This window comes from Terrapene carolina, unplaced genomic scaffold, assembly GCF_002925995.2.
Source record: "Terrapene carolina triunguis isolate 2854851 unplaced genomic scaffold, T_m_triunguis-2.0 Scaffold84, whole genome shotgun sequence".
Taxonomy (NCBI): Eukaryota; Metazoa; Chordata; order Testudines; family Emydidae; genus Terrapene; species Terrapene triunguis.
In genome coordinates this window covers 32010050-32030577 of record NW_020664435.1, presented here as the reverse complement: position 1 = coordinate 32030577, position 20528 = coordinate 32010050, and the positions used below count along the sequence as shown (strand labels likewise).

General features: G+C 36.3%; 1 protein-coding gene across 4 annotated transcripts in view; it reads left to right on the top strand.

Moving 5' to 3' along the window:
• The first annotated feature begins 5696 nt into the window (after positions 1–5696).
• The window catches only part of AKAP9 (A-kinase anchoring protein 9), a 124017-nt gene continuing 109185 nt past the window's right edge, over positions 5697–20528 (top strand). For all 4 annotated transcript variants that reach the window (XM_029910968.1, XM_029910969.1, XM_029910967.1 and 1 more), the window contains exons 1-6: positions 5697–5722; positions 6168–6338; positions 9834–9989; positions 12187–12384; positions 13797–16247; positions 18368–18581. In XM_029910968.1, the coding sequence (XP_029766828.1) occupies positions 6210–6338; positions 9834–9989; positions 12187–12384; positions 13797–16247; positions 18368–18581 (3148 nt within the window). In that variant the 5' untranslated portion in view covers positions 5697–5722; positions 6168–6209. The remainder of the gene's footprint in view (positions 5723–6167; positions 6339–9833; positions 9990–12186; positions 12385–13796; positions 16248–18367; positions 18582–20528) is intronic.

The window sequence follows — 20528 nt, the reverse complement described above, 5'->3', positions numbered from 1 at the left end:
GAGCAGCTATTGCAGAAAGCGAGAGCAAAAATCCCAAGAAAACATGCAAGTCCTGGGAGATTGAGAAAGAGTACATGAAGGACATTGATGTAATGTCTCATAATTATGGATGAGCATGGGTTAGTTATTTAATATTTAGACTATGGTAGCATCCACCCTGTAGAAGGATAGGTGAAGACACAATCCCTGAGCTGAAGAGTTTAGCCCAGCACCTTGTGGGTCTGTACTCTTTTTCGGTATTCAAAAGGTTCTCCTTAGTATCTACAGTTAATGTTAGAGATTTTAATAGCAGTATTTTAAATGCCAAAGACCACAGAAGACTAATATTGTAGAATTGTAACCAGATCTCGTTCTGAACTCTACTTTAAAAAAAAATCTCATTTTTCAGCCTCTTTGAAAATGAAAATGCAAAAAAAAACTATGTATGAATTCATGCTTTTCTAGGAACTCTTGTTCTCTTTCCTGTGAGAGGAACCCCCTCCCTTTTCTCATGAAGTAATAATTTTGTCCCAGAACATAAGTAGATAGTGAGAAACTTGTGCATGCAGTTCAAATGGTGGTTGGCTTGCAAAATCGAGCAATGATTGTTAAGATGCAGGGTGTGCAGCTTTTCCGTACATTCCTTTTAATTGTTAAAAGTCAGTGAAGTTTTTCACTGTCTGCAGTGAGATCTTGGAACCAGTGTACATGTGTCTTTGGAACTGCATTGAGTTGTCATCAAGCATATACACCTCTACCCCGATATAACGCTGTTCTCGGGAGCCAAAAAACCTTACCGCGTTATAGGTGAAACCGCGTTATATTGAACTTGCTTTGATCTGCTGGAGCGCGCAGCCCCGCCCCCCCGGAGCGCTGCTTTACCACGTTTCAAATTTGTGTTATATCGGGTCGCGTTATATCGGGGTAGAGGTGTATTCAGGTCAGCCATAATAACACTTTTAGTAATAAATATGTTTCATTTACGTTAATGAACAACTGCAGCCATCTGTAACATTGAGAATTTTGAAAGGTGAGAGAAAATTAAATTCTGCATACCGTAGCATAGACTGGACAAATTTTGTATGGAATTGGAGACTGAATCTTGAACTCAGTTTTGTTTCAGGCATGTAGCGCCTTACGTTTGGAAATACTAAACACCTACAATTTAATTGGAAGTTGGTGGGAGCCAGGGGTGCTTGGCAACTCGAACAGGCTGGTGATGAGCTTATTAGTGGCACGCGACTTATTCTTTGCTTCCCTTCTTTCTTCTCCTTATTTAAAGAGGCTTTGCTTCATTTTTTAAAGAAGTTTATTTAAACCTTTTCAGTCAGAAATAATGCTAAAAAAAAGTAGTCATGCTTTCAAGTGGAATATTTTTAACTAGTATTATTTAAAAGTTGTTTGTTTTATTATAGCTGGCAAAGTGAGCAATATGTTTCTTGTTTGTTAGCTAATTCTCTTGGGGAACTGGATAAAATCCAGTGACAAATAAATATATCCCTCTTTGAAGGACATTGCTCATAATGGCTCTGTCTAATGATAGAGTACAGTTTCCTAAGCAAAGTTGGGGGAAACAGTAACTGCAGATATCAGCATTCTTGTCTTACAGGAATTTTATTATTATAAATGAAGTCTTCTCTTTCCTTCAGTCTCCTGTACAAATCCACAGTTGTGGACATGGTAACCAAATCCAAAATATGGATATATACAGAATTTGCTGTTTGTAACAAATTACTGATTTTAAGCTAGCATGAGACCTTATGTAGCCTGTAGAATTAAATAATGGTGATGATTAGTAATCTAGTCAGGGTTACAGTTCAAATTCAAGACTAAGGGGGGAAGTTGAGCTTTTCCCAGTAGAAAGCACTGTTTTTTACCTTTCTTGATGCTGCTTCTCCGTAGGTCCAAATATAAACTTGTATTCCATACTTCTACAAGACAAGTACTAAAAGACAGTAGCCAAAACTTCTTTTTATTTTTTTCAAACATAAGGAATATTTTTAATCACTGTTGAGGAAGATGAAGAAAATAAGTTTGTTATTGGCAAAACTAATTACATTGTAAACGGTAGTCTTTAACCTTAAAATGAAGAAATTTTTCTAATGCACTATATAATGGAAAAATAAATTAAGTAACACAGCCATCACATATTTTTAAAAATCACTGTTAAAGTCTCTGTAGATTTAAAAGGTTGTGCATCTGTTATTGTTAGGCTTAAGTCTTTATTCTAATTGTTTATATGAAACGAACAGGAAATATCTTCTGCCTATCCACAGTTTAAAAATAAGAATGTATGGAAATAGGTTTTGCCAAGGTGATCTTATTATAGTGCTAGAATCTTAGATAAATTCTTTGTAGTAATCAGACTAAAACTTATTGGAGTGCTCAATATGTTGTGATGTTGCTATAATATGTGACAACTAAAAAGCACTAAATTGTAAGAGTGCGAAAGCTGAGGATTCAGCACTTTGTGTATATTTTCAGAATCAGTGTTTTCTCATTTAGTTTAAAAGAGGGACCCATTAAAAGAGACCGTTAGCAGTTAGCAACATTGCAGGCTGCAAGCAATGTCGTCTGCCAGTATTGATATTATAAACTTCTGTGTTCATGGAATAATAATTGGCAATAAAAGTGAAATAATTCCTGAATAAAATGTATATCTTAATCCTCACATTGAAATAAAGAACTATTTAAAATAAATAAATATGAGTTCTTTTAAAGATGTGGAATAAAAATGCATTACCCATTCCAGATGCTTTTATAGAAACTCATATATAATGAAATTAAGGGCTTTGGGTTTTTTTTGTTTTCTGACCTGAAAGTTGCTGTCAGTCAATAATATGCTATTCTTTTATATATTAAAATTTGTCCTACATTGCCAATGCTTTGACATGTAAACTTGATAATTTATATTGGAAAGTAATTTTTTAATTTCTAAACAAATCTTTCTAATAGCATTGAAATAGCTCCATATAGAAGATTGATGCTGCAGTTTGTGTGGTAGCATGTCAGGGATTCCGAGGTCTATAGGATCTAAAATCATCTTTATGGAGCTTGATGGTGATAGCTATACTGTACATTAAAGTGCAATGGCTCAAAAAAATTGTGCTGACCCCTGGTGGCAGTAGTCATGAATCACTATATTCAGTGGTGCTGCTTGGTTAGTTCTGTGATATTTAAGTCTGCTTTTGCTTAAATATGCATTGTGTTTGCTAAAACAGTATAAAATAAAGTATAAATTAAAGCACATTTGCCTTTACACAATAGATTATAAACATTTTAAAAGAGATTTTATGTTTGGGGAATATTTCTTGTGAAAATATTAAGATAATAATGAAAACAGGAAAATTCAGAACTAAGATTAAAAACTGTGCTCTTGTTACTCAATATTTCCAGGATCTCCAAAGATGGATGATTTCATGTATTATATACTGCAGTACATAGGCACACCAGTGTGATTTTAAGAACATTTCAGCCTTAAAGGTGCATTGCAAAACTTTAAAAGTAGAAATTAAATTGTAAGATTTCAAATCAATAATCAATGATATATATGGACTTAGATGCCAGTGTTGTAGGGAGCTCTGTGTAGGCAACCCAGTATGCCCACATGGAAACCCATTAAAATCAATGAGCCTTGCACAGAGGTCCACAAGCATCGAATCGTTTGCAGGATTGTGGCCTTCAAAATTACAAATTAATTTATAATCTATTTTAAAACAAGATATTTCAAAATCAGTGTTTGCACATTCCTGTAATTGTCTGCCAGCTTTCCTACAGGCAATACTTTTCCATGTCTAAAATATGCCTGTTTGGCACCCACCAGATCTTTCCATTGTGCTCAGTCTACACTTCGGAATACCAAATGAAATTTATTAAAAACGTTGTTAGGTTTCACCTTGCACCATGCCAAAAGAGAAAAAGTATAATAGATTCCACAGAGAATTGGATGGGAGAAGTACAGAGATTATACACAACACCAGAGGACCACTGTGGGCAATCCAACAGATGTGGCGTATAACTCTTCGGTAGCCAGTGTTTTTATTTATCAGTTTAAGAGCCAATAGAAATTGGAGTACATAAAGGAAAAAGAAAAGTAGCATTTTGTTTGTTTACATTCATGTTTTGTTCCTACTAATCTGTTATTATTGTGATAGGACCAGAAGCCCAAATCTGGTCTAAGGCCTCATTTTAGTAGCTACAGTGCAAACGCTGGGTGAATGTAGTGGCAGTCAGTTGCCCTGCAGAGTTAAGAGTACCTGCTGTGCCCATATGGGGGCAGAGGAGTTTATTGGGATCCCCTGATTTTTACAGTATTTTACAGTATTCATTCCCTCTCAGACTTAGACTATGTTTTGGTGACCTTACTTATTGTAGAGGAGGTCTGGACTTGACTCCCCCCAAAGCGAGTCAGCAACCCTCTGTGTCTCTACCAAAATGTCATTCAGGAGTGAGGCATTGTTCTTTTTGATGCCCTACTGCTTTAATCAAACTTGGGGGTCAGACTTTGATCCCTTGCATGCCAGTGCATTTTGATGTTAGACTTTAGGGTTTGCACAGACATGATGCCTTCATATTGTAATTAAGCCCTGCCCTGCCTAGACAATTCCTAAGCAGATTTCCATACTGTTTTTTTACTTAAACACTGATTTTATACTTTTTTTTTTTACTTAAACGCTACAGTGATGATGTTGGGTGGAACTGAAATTCTATAAATATACAGTAGCTCCCCTTCTCCAAAATCCTCACTCCTACTTCAGATTCTTATGTGGAGAGGAGCTCTGAGAGGAATGTGGCAGTTTTTTGTTACACCACTTTACACATGGGTCAAAGGACCTGCTGAGTAAAAGCCCTGTGTATTTTTGTGTTTGTTTCTTACAATTTTCTTGTTGATCTGTAAGTATTGTTTTTGGGTTGCACTTAAAATTTTGGAGTCTCTTTATTATTGGCTTATGTGGTCTCTAGAGCCAAAATTCTCATGGACGCTGCACCGTGTGACAGCAGCAGGTAAGTGAAAGGGAAGAAATAATTTTCAGATATTTTATTTTAAATCCAAAGTGTCTTGTACATTTTTCAGTGTAAGAAATTATTTCAGATTACAAGAATATGATATAATAACTCTGATTTCAGGGGAGAGTGATTAGTAATAGCAAATTATGAAGTGCACACCTTACAAAAAATGGATGAGAGGAGAGGAGTTTAGTAATTTAAGGTACTCTTTACTGAGCTTCTCTCTTCACCATTTTTAAATGTGTGTACTCAAAATATTTTGTGTTTAAAATGTATCATTTGTTCAGTCTGCTCATATTGTATGTTCTGTTGTTGATTTTTAATATTATAACATTTAAAATGTGAAGCTTTAAATCTGAATTTCCTTGTTTTCTTTGTTTATCAGAATTCTAATGCAGTTTATATCCTAAAGACATCAGCCCAGGTTTAATTAATCTGAGAGGCTCTAAATTACAAAATAATAACCCTTGCTACTTTTGATACAATTAGGTATATCTGAATTGTGCAAAACAATCAGATTCTGGAACAGTATATACTAACTGTGTGCATTTCAAATGAAGTGATTGTTCTCTGCTCACAAGGTTTTGTCTACAAAAATAATCAGATACATCTCAAATGAAAGGAAGCTAGAATTTAAGCTGCATCTTAAATTATAATGTGTCTAGAAATTGTCTTTATACAGGTAAATGGTTGCAGTTTTGTGACAAGAACAGCTATACCAGCAGACTTAATCAGGGTATAGTATTACAAATTAAATCCTATTACTAATGTTGGGTACTAAAAACCTTATGCAATTTGTATAGTAATATTCTGGTTGAACAAAACTACCTGGCTTACTAACAAAAATTCTGTGGTATGCTATGTTATCTAGCTTTGTTGTTGTTTCATGACATCTTAATATGTATAATGTTGCCTCTTTTAAACTTTAGGAAAAACAAAAAATACTCCTTCTAGTATAAAGCTTAGCCTTTTAATACAGAATTCACAGAAGTACTGTATGTCAGTGCTCTTAAGGTGTAAATTATGCCAACAAGGCAGGTTACCATGGCAATAAGCTCCTAAATGCTATGTTATATTTTAATGTTCTAATGTGGTATTTGATAGAGAATTCAAAATTTGACTCTGCTCACCTTGAGAAAACATGTAAGTGTTGGGTTGTTAAGGAACTTGGATTGATTTAGGAAGAAGAATTTGGAGTTGGAGAGACTTATTCTGAGCATGAAATGCAGCATTCTCAGACACGACTACAGATGATGGAGAATGAATTGGCTGGGAAACAACAAGAGATTGAAGAGCTAAACAGAGAACTAGAAGAAATGAGGGCAGCATATGGTACAGAAGGATTGCAACAGGTATAATTACCTTATGTTGCTTTCTGTTTGCTACTTGGTTACACACAAAAATGCTGAGTGTCACCTGGAAGTGTTTATGGTTAAAGAGAGCCAGTCAGAGAGTGTGGAATACAGAATTTTGTTTAGTTCCAAAGAGAATGAGGTTTCATCAGCATGTATCATCTTTACTTGAAAAGAAGTTTCAGTGTGTTTCACCTTTCTTTTTATTCTCTGGCCAACATTTTCACTCGGTGCTTAGCTGTTGCAGTGCTCGCCTTATGGTTGGAAGAGTGGATACATGGGCTTCCTCAAGACAAGCTCTAATTCTTCCTCATTAATTGTCCAATGGCAGTACACAGTTCTTTCCCCCTTGCTCCTCAGAGACCAAGCAGAGTATCAAGTTCCACCTACCAAAGAAGTGAGATTCCTGAGGTAGCTACTTAATCAGGAGGTCATTTGTCTGTCAGAGTTTGCAGACAGGCATACAAGCCCTGATGTAAGCAGGTGGTACTCCTATTAAAGTTGTTAGGTATTTGTTAGCTTACATCACACTGAATTTGGACCATTGGTGAAATTTAAGGCATAGTTTTATTTTTCATGGTCTGTATTTCATTTCACATTTGTCTCTCTTTTCTTTGACCTTTTGTTGATTTGTATCCTGAACGTGTGTTCATATGTTTTGCTTTGTTTTACACGTTTCTACTGTAGATAGAATTTTGTTGTTGGATCATGGTTTACAAAACGTGTTTTAAACTAAGTAGTCTTAATTGTATTCATCCCTGTGGGATTTTTTTGTTTGTTTTTGAAAGATTTCCTTTTATTTTAGCAAATCTATGAAAAGGGATATGTAATTTTCTGGATATCCTTCTAAGTAGCATTCCCTATAAATAAAAAAAGGGATAGGTTATCACTGTTTTCTCTTTCAGTGCATATGAATGATTTGAAAGACCACTTATCTTCCATGGTACTGATACATTTTAATTCATGCTTGGTTCCTATTTACTGTATCTTGTACCATTTGTGCTTGATGAATTTTACAAGAGTTATAATTTCTTCTGTTTAGTTGCTGCCAACACTGTGCTTTTCCGTGAAAGAAAAGATAGTGAACATATATAATTTTAAGAATAGGGGCCTACCAAATTCACGATCCGTTTTGGTCAATTTCATGTCACAGGATTTTTAAAATTGTAAATTTCGTGTTTTCAGCTATTTAAATGTGAAATTTTAGTGTGTTGTAATTGTAAGGATCCTGACCCCAAAAGGAGTTGTGGAGGGATCACAAAGTTGTTATGGTGGGGTTGCAGTACGTCAACCCTTACTTCTGCATTGCTTCTGATGGCGGCGCTGCCTTCAGAGCTGGGCAGCTGGAAAGCGGCGACTGCTGGTCAGGAGCCCAGGAAGAGCTGCTGTAAGCAGTAGCGCAGAAGTAAGGATGGCATGGTATGGTATTGTCACCGTTACTTCTGTGCTGCTGCCTGCAGCGCTGGGCCCTCAGTCAGCAGCCGCCACTCTCCGGCCATCCAGCTCTGAAGGCACATCGCAGAAGTAAGGGTGGCATGGTATGGTATTGCCACCCTTACTTCTGTGCTGTTGCTGGCAGGCAGCTGCCTTCAGAGCTGGGCATGTGGCCAACAGCCGCCACTGTCTAGCCACCCAGCTCTGAAGACAATGCAGAAGTAAGGGTGGCTATACCGCAACCCCTCTGCAACTGCCTTTTGGGTCAGGATCCCCAATTTGAGAAACACTGGTCTCCCCTGTGAAATCTGTATAGTATAGGGTAAAAGCACACAAAAGACCAGATTTCATGGGAAGAGACCAGATTTCACCGTCCGTGACGTGTTTTTCATGGCCGTGAATTTGGTAGGATCCTATGTATGTACAAGGGCTTGGCATATATAACTGCCCAATTTATGCCTGTTTATGTATTAAGATGGTTGTCCAGCAATTGCATAATCCAGGAAAGTGAAGGTGTAAAAACAAACAACTGTTTTAGGACTTGATCTATCAAAATGGGATTTGAGGGCACTTAGCACTTTGCAAGATCAGGCCCTTAGTAGATTCAGCAGATTATTTTTTTCAAAGCAATCAAGGATGATATGAACAGAATTCAGCTCTCTCCGACTGCTCATAGAGAGTAGGTCTCTGTGTTTAAAAAAAAAAACCACTTGCTTTCCTATCAGTACTGAATAATATGCCTTTTAACTATGAATTAACTTCAGCTAAAACATTTGAGAACAATACAAAAGCATCATGTGGTAGTACTAAACTTTTCCTTCAGTGCACACAGGTGAATGTCTAGCATTATAAGAAAAGTGTTCCATGTAGACACTTCCATTGACTTTCTGATGTTAGTTTTCTAAGTTTAATGAAAAGCCAGAAACTAACACTTCATTTCGATTTTCTTTGTAAAAATAATTTTAAAAGTCAGTCAACCTGGGGAACAAAATGGCTGCTACTAGTGCTCTGGTTTTCGTACAACTGGTAGGTGCTGTGCCCACTTTACCATTGACTTAAGTGGCTGCAAAGCCATTGAAGTCAGTGAAGTGAACATCTCCCTGTATGAACTGTAGGTGCTTTTTATTCTTTAGAAGAGCATAGAAAATTAAATTTACAGTATAATATATGAGCAGGTTAATGATTTAAGAACATGTATATTGACTGACAGATTATGTACATTTTAACACTTCTGCTGGCTGTAGAAAGAAGAGTTTTTAAATAAATTAAGTAATTTTCAAGTAAACCACAAGAAATTTAATTTTTTTAAAGAAAATTAATGGCAGTTAATAATAGTGTACAATTCATGGTTTACAGAATTTAATAAAATATATGGCAAAGCCCTGGCTGGGATGATTTAGTTGGGGATTGGTCCTGCTTTGAGCAGGGGATTGGACTAGATGACCTCCTGAGGTCCCTTCCAACCCTGATATTCTATGATTCTATGCTGCTGAAAGGTACTTATAACACTTCTGAAGGAATTTATTTCCGTCAACAGTACTTTTGTCCTTTTTCCTTTCTTTATTACAAGTGTCCATCTAAGCCTCTCACTGCTATATACCATGTATCAGTCTTGAATGTTTAATCTGATTTCCTCATTATCTCATGAAGTCCCAATTTATTGCACGTTCCATATTGATGTCAAAGAATGTTTTAGAGAACTTCTGGTTTAACGTAGTTTCAGATTCTAACTCTGATAAATTTAATCAAGATGCAATATCTTGTCAAGATGAAGTCCAGATTACATTCTTCAGTTAAGTATCTTATGGGGGGTTTGGGAAATTGTGTCAAAATTGCTTAAGGAAGAAAGCAATATCCTGTGTCTGAATAGTTTTAAATACTTATGGTATAAAAGTTATTGCTAAAATATTAATACTACCGTAGGTGTTTTAAGCACTTCTGAGTAGAGATGTCATGCATTCAATACATTTTATTTTTTTACTCCCATTTTATGAGAATAATTTATTATATTTTTGTAGATATTTTGACTTACACTGATTGCACTAACTTAACCTTCCATAGCTTCAAGAATTTGAGGCTGCTATCAAACAAAGAGATGATATTATCACACAGCTTACTACTAATCTACAGCAAGCACGGAAAGAAAAGGATGAAACACTGAGGGAATTTTTAGAGCTTACTGAACAAAGCCAGAAACTGCAAATTCAGTTTCAGCATGTAAGTTTTATTGCTAACAATATTTCATCAGGTTTGATGAAAGAGGGTCAATTTGGATAACAAAATCCATGAAGTATTACTTCCTTTAGAAACAAAATCAGTGTTCTTTCATGTAAACTTTTGAAAATTTGTACCCAAGAGTAGGGATCTACAGTGATTAAAAGAGTATTTGCCAACAGTTACCACATTGTAGTATCTGGAATATTGCACTCATTTCCTATAATACAATAGGAAATAATGTGGTTTCACTTCTGTTGCGCGATAGTAACTGTTGGTAAATACTGGCTTTCTAATGGCAACCACTGTAGAAAGGAAAACTTACCTGTACTAACTGTTCTCAAAAGATTAGGGGTCAAATCCTGGCATCTTTGAAATCAATGGCAAAACTCCCATTGACTTCATTGGATTCAGGTTTTCACCCTAGAGTCTTATTAGAGGCTTAGTCACACGCCTACTTTCTGTGCTGGGGTTGAAGATTATTCCATTGTCCCTTTTTGTTACATATTTTTATATTAATTTGTTCAAAAAGGAACTGATGATTGAGTATAATGGTAACCACGGAGGCTTCATCATTATTAATTTGTGCTGCAGTTAAATGTTTTAGTATTTTGAGCTGTTGAACACTCAAAGGTAACTTCCACAAGCTTCGAGCATGACATTGTGAATCTACAGTATTTCACATACTGATTTCTGAGAATTAACAATTGCAGGTGCAAGGCATATTATCACTTCAAAGTGACTTCCTAATATACTGCTGCCCTGTGCTAGTTGGCCATAAAACATATTTTGAGATATGCCCACAAATGAACAACGGATATATGGGATGGATTTAAGTAGCAGGCCACAATGGTATTAATTTTACACAGTGAAGAGGCACTTTATGCCTACCCACCACTCTCACATACCAGGTGTTTAATTGGTTGCAATGCAGAGTTACAGGATTACCACCATATAACCCAGGAGTAGGCAACCTATGGCACGCGTGCCGAAGGCGGCACGTGAGCTGACTTTTAGTGACACTCACACTGCCCGGGTCCTGGCCACCGGTCTGGGGGGGCTCTGCATTTTAATTTAATTTTAAATTAAGCTTCTTAAACATTTAAAAAACTTGATTTACTTTACATACAACAATAGTTTAATTATATATTATAGACTTATAGAAAGAGACCTTCTAAAAACTTTAAAATGTATTACTGGGACGCGAAACCTTAACTTAGAGTGAATAAATGAAGACTCGGCACACCACTTCTGAAAGATTGCCAACCCCTGGTATAACCAGTAGTTCAGGCCTGCCCTTAGGATTCAGTTTGCTTTTAAAACCTCTCTGCATCCCCCTGAGTGAAGAGGGCAGAGATTACCAAGAGGGAACCTCAATCTGAAAATCTTTCAGGTCTCCCCTTCTCCTATAGGCCCAAGGTCTACCAATGAAATCCTGAATTTCATTTACTTGTGGGAGCTGGCCCTTTTAACCTTGATTTGTACTGGCCACATGTTGTGACAAACTAAACAGTCATTCCTTTCCTAATATTAAACTTTAAAGTCTATTGCATACAATCCAACTGTGCCTCCATGATGTTGCAAGGAAAGTGAAAAAAAACCCACTAGACATAGGCTAATTTGATCCAGTGGAAAAAATTCCTTCACGATCCCGAAACAGGTGATCAGTAACACATGCAACATCCTAAAAAACACAACTCCTACACTACAACTAAGAGGAGGGGGGAGGGCAGGGCAACTAACAGGAACAAGAGACTGTTGAAAAGCCCAGGAGAGTATAAATATGGGTGAGAGGGCACACAAGAGCCAATCAGCTAGCCAGATCACTCATCCCCAGCCAATGGGAAGGCAGTCGACTTGAGATGGAGGGGCAGCCACCCCTTTTACCACACAAGTATACTGGCATTGCCTATCCCTTCTGGGCCTTGTATTGCATCCCCAGCAGTTGTTCAAGATCTTTCCCCTCATGACGGGGGGAGTGGGGGGGGGGGGGGAAGCAGCAGCAGGGTAATACTGCGCATGAAAAAATAATTTGCTGGCTATTCCAACATGATGAACACCATCCCATTGCTACTAAAAGAGAAGACAATGTGACAAACAAATTTCAAACAGTCTTTCCCTGCTTATAGATAAACTGAGCAAATGGGAGGATTGCTGGTTTAGAAAACTCTGACCTGCCTATGTTTTTTCTATGTGTAAGTTACAGGCAAGTGAAGCCTTAAGGAATACCAGCCATAGTAGTACAGCTGCGGATTTATTACAAGCCAAACAACAGATCCTTACACATCAGCAACAGCTAGAAGAACAAGAATATCTACTGAAGAATTACCAAAAAAAGAATAAAGAATTTGAAGTACAAATTACACTTCTGCAAGACAGAATCAGTGTCTATGAAATGGTAGGTTTCTTACTAGACTGATACCTGTTACTATTGACTTGATGTTAAAAGAACGAGGAGTACTTGTGGCACCTTAGAGACTAACACATTTATTTGAGCATAAGCTTTCGTGGGCGAAAACCCACTTCATCGGATGCATCTGCTGTACTGTACTGTACTGCATCTGTATCCGATGAAGTGGCTTTTAGCCCACGAAAGCTTATGTTCAAATAAATTTGTTAGTCTATAAGGTGCCACAAGTACTCCTCGTTCTTTTTGCTGATACAGACTAACACAGCTACCACTCTGAAACCTGACTTGATGTTGTTTTCCTAATTACAGTTCATTTGAAGTTAATTATAAATATAACACCAAATATGTGTGTGCAACTCCTCATTACAGGCGGTGACAATATTGGCTTCTTATATTCATTTTGTAAAGAGAACTTGTTGTCTCTTTAAGACAAAGACTGTTACGTTTATTATATTAAATGTATATTGTATGCATAGTTTAGAAGTAAGTACTAGCTGAATTGCTTGGGTCTTGATTTTAGACTCTAGAAGAAAATGTCCAAATAAACTTATAATTACAGCAGAAATACTTATAACAAGTGAATGAGAAAGGTAGAACTGGAATTAGAATGTTTATGTTAAATGCCAGTAACTTTGAAAGAAAATATAAAAACAGTTGTTTGAATAACTCTCTTGTCTTAAACAAGATGTATTTTTAGGCTTTATGGTATATCTTTTGTGTTTATTTAGTGTCCTTCATGGAAGACATCTCAAATCACTCCACAAAATTGAATGTCCTTTAAAGAAGCACCAGCCAAAACCTCTTGACTGTTCTACAGACATTTGAAATACATCCACTAAAAGAGTGCATATTTGGGCCTATTGATATATCTACTTGTATTCAGTGGTGTTTTCAAATGACATAGTGTATACAGTATGAAAATTAATGGACCCTTGGTGCATACTGATACAATGCCCACTAAAATCAATGAAAAAACCTCCCATTGACTTCAGTGGTTGGTGAGTCAGCCCCTAATGGTGGTGCTCAAAGTCAAACGTTCCCCCACATTGTAAATGTTGTTCTTGTGTATATTTCTCTTTATAACTTCTAATTTCTGAAGAAAAGTAGTTTGTATAGGAAACTAATTCTATAAGAATTGCTTTCAACTAACTAAGCCAAACATTTTTGAAATGCAAGTGCAGCACTGGAAAAAATAAAGTGATCTTGAACCATAATTTATTCCCAGTGCAGAGAAAATTATTGAAATTGAGTAGCAAATGATTTAGATCTAATTTTAGAAATGCTTATAGTGTAACATGATGTTTTAAAGAAGAAATTGTAAGTATAATATTCAAAGGTTAAAAATATTCAAATATTGAGATGTCAAAAGTTAAAATATGGCATATTTTTGCTTTTTAAAGGAGAAACACAAAAATGAAAGAGAAGATTCTAATAAAAAACTACAAGAAAAAGAAGCACTAATTGGAGAGCTGAAAGCAAAAATAATAGAAGAAGAAAAAAATGCATTTCAGATGAAGGAAAAATTATCAGATGCCAATAAATCACTTGAGGAATTAAAAGAACAGATTGTACAAAAGAATCAAGAGGCAAATAATGTGAAACTACAACTGGCTAACTGCAAACAAAAAGAAAGACAATGTTCTGATGAAATAAAACAGTTAATGGGTACTGTGGAAGAATTACAGAAGCGATGCCATAAAGACAGCCAATTTGAAACTGACATTGTACAAAGAATGGAATTAGAAACACAAAGGAGACTGGCAGAACTTCAGGCAGAATTAGATGAGATGTATGGGCAGCAGATTGTACAAATGAAGCAAGAGTTAATTAAGCAACACGCATTAGAAATTGAAGAACTTCTTGCCCAACAAAAAATAGAGCTGGAGAAAACTTTAAATCCATGTTCAAGTGATAATATTAATGAAGATCAAGTAAATTTAATGAATATTGCAATTAATGAATTGAATATGAAATTGCAAGATGCTAATTATCAGAAGGAAAAAATAAAGCAAGATTTGTCAAAACAACTGGAAGAAATTTCAGCAGAAAAGTCTCTTCAACAAACACAAATTGAAGATCTTTTTCAAGAATTGACGTTTGCAAGAGAGCAGATTCAGAGAGCCAAGCAAACCATAATGAACAAAGAATGCAGATTAAATGAAGCAGATAAATACCAGGTTATGATTGAAGATCTGAAAGCTCAGCTTGCTTCTGCATCTGAGCTCAGGAAAGAGTTAGAATTAAAACACGAGGCAGAAGTCACAAATTATAAAATAAAACTTGAAATGCTAGAAAGAGAGAAGGATGAAGTTTTGGACAGAATGGCTGAATCTCAAGAAGCTGAATTAGAGAGACTGAGGACACAGCTTCTGTTTAGTCATGAAGAAGAACTGTCCAAACTTAGAGAAGACTTACAACAAGAGCACAGAATAAGCATTGAAATTCTTAAAGATAACTTGGCCACACACTATAAACAGGAATTAGAAGAAGCACAAAATGAAATGAGTCAAAAGATAGAAGCCATGCAATTTGAAAAGGACAACTTAATAACAAAGCAAAGTCAGCTGTTATTGGAGATTTCAAAGCTGAAAGATTTGCAGCAGTCTGTTGTAAATTCTAAATCGGAAGAAATGACTCTTCAAATACAGGAACTCCAAAAGGAGATTGATGTTCTTAGGCAAGAAGAAAAAGAAAAGGGTACACTTGAACAAGAAGTTCAAGAGTTGCAACTTAAAACTGAATTGTTGGAGAAACAAATGAAAGAGAAAGAAGTTAGCCTTCAAGAAAAATGTATAGAGCTTGAGACACAAAATAACCTTCTTAAAGATGAAAATAGAGCTTTAGAGGAGAAATTAAAACATATTTTGGTAAGTTCAGAAGAAAATTTGATTTTCACAGACAGTGTTAATTCTAAGTCAGAAGACCTTGACGTGCAAAAAAGAATAGAAAAGCTAATGGCTGAAAATGAGCAGCTTATAAAACAAGACATTGAACTCAAAACAGAAATTGAGAGGCAAAAGAATACTTTTTCATTTGCTGAGAAAAATTTTGAAGCTAGTTATCAAGAGCTGCAGGAAGAATATGCTTGTCTTCTAAAAATAAAAGCTGATTTAGAAGAGAGCAAAAACAAAGAGGAAGCTGAATATAAAACCAAGCTTAAGGTTCTGACTGAAGAGCTTCAGCATTTACAAAGCTATGAATTGGTTGTATTGAAAACGAAAAGTTCAGTCTTTGAAGGCTCTAAAGAAGACAAAATATGCAGAGCAGAAACTTTTGAAGTTGGAGAAGTTGTTGAGAAAGACACTACAGAACTTATGGAAAAGCTTGAGGTAGCTCAGCGTGAAAAAGTGGAACTGTCCTTGAGACTTTCCGATCTTTCTGAACAATTAAAGTTAAAGCATAGTGAAATTTGTCAATTAAGTGAAGAAGTTAAATCTTTAAAACAAGAGAAAGAACAAGTTTTAGCAAGATGTAAAGAACTAGAAGTCATAATTAGCCACAATCACACAGAAAATGTTAACATTTTTGAACAGAAGACAAAATACTCTAAAGAAAAAGCTCAAGCAGATGCTATCCCAGTGTCTGAAACTAGAAATCTAATATTTGATCCCAGCAATGAACTTGGTGAGGAAATAAAAGTAAGAGAAGATAATCTGAGTTTATGTAAAGATTCAGATCATCATGTAACAGAGAAGGAAATTCAGCAAATGTTGAATCCAGAGCATCAATCATTGTTGGATCATCTGCACCAGATGACTGACAGACTAGCAGGAGAAACATCACTACTGGTCATTACACAGCATGAAAATGATCAGCTTCAGCAGCAACTGGATATATTAAAATCTGAACAGGTATGTTTATAGAAACCTGTATGGTAAAGAAAGTTACCAGGAGTATATCTGTGCAAAATAATGAAAGTTAATGTTTATCTTAAATATGCCTTTTGCTTCTGGGCTTTTGTTTGTTGTAGATATGTTGATTAGTGGTTAAGGGGGGGGTCATAGGAGTGATCTGTTTCATGGCTGTATGTTTAAGAATTCTCAAGGAGTGTGTGAAGGGGTTCCTTTTTAATGGATGTATGAATAGATCAAAAGAAATAAAATATTAAATTTTGTGAAAGCATCAAAAATATTAAACTAAAATTAAACTTTCAGTTTTGGTAAATTCTTTGCCATCAGTTAAAATATTATGAAGCAAAACCTAATTATTGCATTTTGTCTTCAATACAGTTGTAACATCCTATCTTACTCAAAGAAAGTAAAAGTTTTTTAATGATTCTAGATTTTTGTTGGAGAGGTCAGGAAAGAGTTGATTATTTTTTCCAAGACACTTCTACCTTTTTTATGATTAGTTCTCCAGCTCTTCAGTATACCCACTCAAACAAAAAATAGGAAGGAATGAAGACAATTCACTATACTTTCTCACTAATTATGTTTGATTAAACTTGCAAAACAAAATGTAGAACCTTTAGCAACCCACTGCCACTACATTAATGTTCTCTCAATTTAATTTTTCTGGATAGGAAGTGGAGAAATGGAAGGTGAATATATTTTTATATTTAATATCATATTTTAATATCAGAAGATCTTAAAAGCCAGTTGGGCCTCCACCTAACCTCTGTTTTTGGAGGTGCAGTTATGCCTGCATTTTTGTATCCATGCTGAATTGCAGGTACAAATACAAATAGTATTATCTCTACTTGCTTGTGGGGTGCAAACAGATAGTTAGATATTTTACTAATACACCGCTACCTCGATATAACGTGACCCGATATAACACGAATTCGGATATAACGCGGTAAAGCAGTGCTCCGGGTGGGCGGGGCTGCGCACTCCGGTGGATCAAAGCAAGTTCAATATAACGCGGTTTCACCTATAACGCGGTAAGATTTTTTGGCTCCCGAGGACAGCGTTATATCGAGGTAGAGGTATATTTAAACAGAGACAGACAGGCATCAAAAATCTGGCCTTAAATCTACACACAGTGATTCAATAAATATTGTAGCAAAAGTTAGGTTTTTCATAGGCACCAATACCTTAGACTTTGTCCTTGACCAGGTTTTTTTAGGTGATCATATGTATTTCTTGACAGCTTTAAAACAGTTTACTGTTAAGAGTCCACATGACTAGTATTACCAAAGTGGATATCAGGCTAACTTTTCACTTGTCCTTCCTCAGTTGTGATGTATGCTTCTTAGCCTTAGCCAAAGATCTGGGCCATAGAGTCCAATGCTAAATTCAGTGCACTGTGTGCTAATGTAGAAAAATAGAGAAGAAAAATAAAACGAAGTTTGAAATAACAAGAAAAATTACCAAAATATCAAAATTTACAAAATATAATTTGATATGTAAATGATAAACAGGTCCCTGACTATCTCACTGGCTTGAGAATTGATGCTATTTCTTGCCTTTCCAGTCAAGCACACAGCATGATCTGGTATTCACTTCCTTCGTGAAGGGTCAGCTGAGCTTTTAAACTAAGAACTCAGCCCTTTAATCCACTCACTGAATAAATTTGGGACTGTGTTTCTACTCCAAGACAAGCTTCTCTCCAGACTACATAACTGACTTGTCATTCCCCTGAAAATTTTCTTGAAAACTGTCATGCAGCCATCGTAGTCTCTGGCACATGCCTATTGAACTACATATCAGTTCACTAAGTAATAGTGATTTTCAAAGGAAAATATGGTTTGTAAGTATGCTTTACATTACTGAATCACTAGAGCAAGAATGTGCAGATATATTTTGAACTTAGGAAATCTCTTAATTGTACAGATTTGGATTATGACTGCAAATAAAAACTAGATAATAGTTAACAAATGTTTAAATGTTAATATTATGTTTAGGTGTCAAGTGGACATGTTTAAAATTATTATTGTATGAAATTAGCAGCTGTAATGAAATACAGAAAATTTGGACTTTTTTGCTTCCTTATTTTTAACTCTTTGCAATATGTGTATTTCCTTTCAAAGGCTGATTTACGGCTACAGATGGAGGCCCAGCGCATTTGTCTCTCTCTGGTTTATTCAGCTCATGTAGACCAGGTCCGTGAGTACTTGAAAGCTGAAAAAGAGAATGCACTCTGCAGCCTTAAAGAGGAGCTCATCTGCAGTCATACACAAGAGATGAATGAGCTTAAGAAAATGCATCAACTGGAGCTCCAGACCTTGAAAGGTCAACAAGCAGGTATTTTGTTGAAAATGATAGGAGAGAAATTCTCTGTGAAAAAATATTTCTTTAAAAGAGAGCATGTGACCAGAAAAGTTGGAGAAAAAATTTTCTTCAGTTGTCTAACAAAATAGTTTCTTCTATCCAATATTTCCTTTTTTATATTTAAATGTTTTAACTCAAATTATTGTAAAGTTACAAGAAGCCCATTATGTAGTACACAGTGTGTATTATTCAACATAATTTTGAAAAATCTTATGTAAGCTATCACTTTTATTATGATTAGATTTATTAATAGATGGTTGTATTCAAATTTATTTTTTGCTATTCGTCTTAGGGCAATCATTTTAGAGGGTTACATTAAAAAAAATGTTTAGGTTTGTATTCCGTATTGAAATCATACTAGTTAAATGTAGTAACACAATTACTTCTTTGTCCTTTGTCTTGATTATGTCATTCCCCTCCTTGAATCCCTCCACTGGCTCCTTATCCACTATTCAAGCTTGTTTATCACCACCTTCAAAGCTCTGCATAACTCTGCCCCTCCCTTCTTATCTGAGTGTGTCTCACTTCATGTTGCTATCCCCCCCATGGCTCCTCCATTGACTGCTCATTTGTCAATTACTTCGGGGCATTCTGACATGTTTCCCCCTATATAGTATCAACTTCCTGAACTTATTGATATACCACGCCATATTTAAGTCCCTCTTAAGGACCCATTTTTGTCATGCTGACTAAATCTAGTTGACATGTATATTAAGAAAAAAGTATATGCTCTTCTTTGAGTAATGTCCCTATGGGTGATCCTCTTCAGGTGACCATGTGCCCCATGCACCTTTGGAGACTTTTGGTAGCAGTGCCTGTTCAGTTCACACATCCACACTTGCTATCCTCATGCCCTGTACCAAGAATATATAGGGCATTGTTGATGAACTGCCCTCAGTTCCTTCTCAACCGCATTGGCCTGAGACAAAGTGTCTAGTGAAGCTACTTCTATCTAACTTACCCTTTGGAATAGTTTAGTTTAGTTTTAACATAGTATTTAGTTTTACTAGTTTAGTTCTGTGTTTTATTTTTGGTATCTTTCACTTACCTCTCCTCAAGGGTTTCTCTCCTCAGAGGTTCTCCTTCTTTGAGGGAATCTTAAATCCTCGGTTATGCCTGGTTCCTTTGGATTTAAACATTATGTCACTTGTTGGAACCCTTCCCAGAATGTTTAAGAAGCTTCATTTAAAATTAAATTAAAATGCAGAGCCCCCCAACCAGTAGCCAGGACCCAGGCAGTGTGAGTGCCACTGAAAACCAGCTCGCATGCCGCCTTTGGTACGCGTGCCATAGGTTGCCTACCCCTGCTCTAGACACTCACATTCCTTCTACATATGAGATTTGCTCAGGGTTCAAAAGTAAATATAGAGAGAACAGGGAAATAAAGCTGAGGCTCCTCATGATAGAGCACTTCCTCTGACCTGCATCAGACCCAGGGCTGGATACCACCTGCCCTGGTACAGCAGTCTTCCAGTGACCATAGTTGACCTCTGCAGCTTGATGACCCATAAGACCTTCACAGGAGAGACTGGCGGGAGAAAGCACCAAGTCATCTAGCAAGAGGAGCTCTAAATCTCAAAAATAAGTTGGTGCTAAGAGCCCTGTCATGTCAGAGACCTTGTGTCCCAAGCAAGGGTACTGCCAAGGCTCCAAACATTCCTGGTACCAAAGGTCCCTCCATGTGGAAGGCTTTGGGTATTTCTAAGCCCCACAGTACCCATCGATCACTGCTAAAGCCTGCCCCAGTACCATCCAAGCACAGTCAAGATGCTAGGTTCTCTAAAGATTCTACAGCTAGGAAGACAGTAATGCCTCCACTTCTTCCTCACTGTGTACCGTATCCAAATCGACAGTACAATCTGGTCGACTGTTATCCTTGCACCCTGCATAATCCTCAGTACCACTATATTCTATTGGCAA